The sequence below is a fragment of the Phyllobates terribilis genome, unplaced genomic scaffold, assembly GCF_046119375.1.
Source record: "Phyllobates terribilis strain yellow unplaced genomic scaffold, ASM4611937v1 Scaffold_11__3_contigs__length_659146591, whole genome shotgun sequence".
NCBI lineage: Eukaryota > Metazoa > Chordata > Amphibia > Anura > Dendrobatidae > Phyllobates > Phyllobates terribilis.
In genome coordinates this window covers 638,816,165-638,817,839 of record NW_027362771.1, presented here as the reverse complement: position 1 = coordinate 638,817,839, position 1,675 = coordinate 638,816,165, and the positions used below count along the sequence as shown (strand labels likewise).

General features: G+C 36.1%; 1 protein-coding gene across 1 annotated transcript; it reads left to right on the top strand.

The window, feature by feature from the left end:
* Nucleotides 1–500: 500 nt before the first annotated feature.
* LOC141165444 (olfactory receptor 11A1-like) lies at nt 501–1,419 on the top strand. Its single transcript, XM_073651041.1, is given in 2 exon segments — nt 501–611; nt 613–1,419. Coding segments are annotated over 2 exon segments (909 nt in total). The 5' UTR covers nt 501–509.
* The last annotated feature ends 256 nt before the right edge of the window (nt 1,420–1,675 follow it).

Here is a 1,675-nt window from a genome sequence, read left to right as displayed (position 1 = left end):
TATTCTTTTTTTTTATATATAACCTTTTGACGGCCCTCTGTAGTTTCGCAAAAATTGCATACAAATGAAGTGAGTTCCAAAAAAATCATATTCTGGATAATATTGATTCTCATAAAATTCGAATTGAATTCAATTACACCCTAATAAATTCACCAATCTCTAGTTGTTATAGCTAATGTTAAAAGTCCAATTAAGAATTATAGCCACAAGATACATACATATAGGAGGAGGGCCACATGGGAAAAAAGAGAATTAAGTCCCTCATATTTACAGTTCAATCCTGCTCCTAAAAACCTGAAACAAGTCCTGGTATCCCTCATATTAGTTATGGGACTCATGTTTTACTTTCTCTTTCTTGATATTCTAGCATTTGTGAAGACCTATTCACTGTCTGGATTCTCCACACACATGGAAATGAGGATTAAAATGAACTGGCCCTCTCGCTCTAGGGTCCCATGACAGTTATATGAACTGACCCTATAATAAGTATGCTCTTGGAGAAGAACAATATGACGGTCGTCACAGAGTTCATCTTTATAGGATTCCAAGCAAGTCAGAACAGTAGATTTCTAATGTTCATTTTCTTCATTGTGGTTTATGGGTTTACAATTTTTTTTTAATCTCCTGATCATCACCCTTGTGTCTTCCAGCAAGAACCTCCACACTCCAATGTACTTCTTCATCTCACAACTGTCCATCAGTGATATCTTGTTGACTTCAGATATTGTTCCAAAAATGCTCCATATTATACTACTTTCTAGAGTAACTATTACTTTTACTGACTGTATGACTCAAGTTTATGTTTTCGGGGCCTCGGAAACATTTGAATGTTTTCTTCTCACAGTTATGTCCTATGACAGATATGTGGCCATCTGTAATCCACTTCATTACACCTCCATCATGACAAGTACATATTGTGCAATCTTAGCTATTGTGTCTTGGTTGGTCACTTTTGCCATTATGGTGGTTATTATCTCAACAATATTGTTGCTGAACTTTTGTGGACCAAACATCATTGATCATTTCTTCTGTGATTTTCTTCCAATACTGGAACTTTCCTGTTCAGATACCTCTCTTCTTCAACTGGAAGTTTATTTACTAAGTGTTCCAATAATTTTTATCCCCTTAATAATAATTATTTTTTCATATGCCAGAATTATAGTCATCACCTTAAGGATCCCATCGAGTACCGGTAGACAGAAAGCCTTCTCCACCTGTAGCTCCCACCTCACTGTGGTCTCCATATTCTACTGGACTTTATTTGGAGTTTACATTTTCCCAACTAAAGGGAAATCATTGATCATCAGTAAGATCCTATCACTGCTATATACTGTGTTTACCCCTCTGATCAACCCAATCATATACAGTTTAAAGAACAATGACATAAAGAAGGCTTTTCATGAACATTTCAGGTGCTAAAGTGAATTGTATAAAGACATTCACATGACTGTGATCCATTTTGCTATAAAAAACAAATCAGTGACTTACAAGAGCACCAACATGGCTTCAGTAATCTTTTTATCACTCATGTAGGTTTCAATGCCGGAGTATGAGCCGCAAAATAGGTCCAGAATGAGGTATTGCTTGAGGTTTCTTCAGGTCAACCAGACGAATGTCTGTGACAAATGGTTGTGTTAAAAGTAGCGTTGAGCAAATTTCACAAAATCTGATTTGG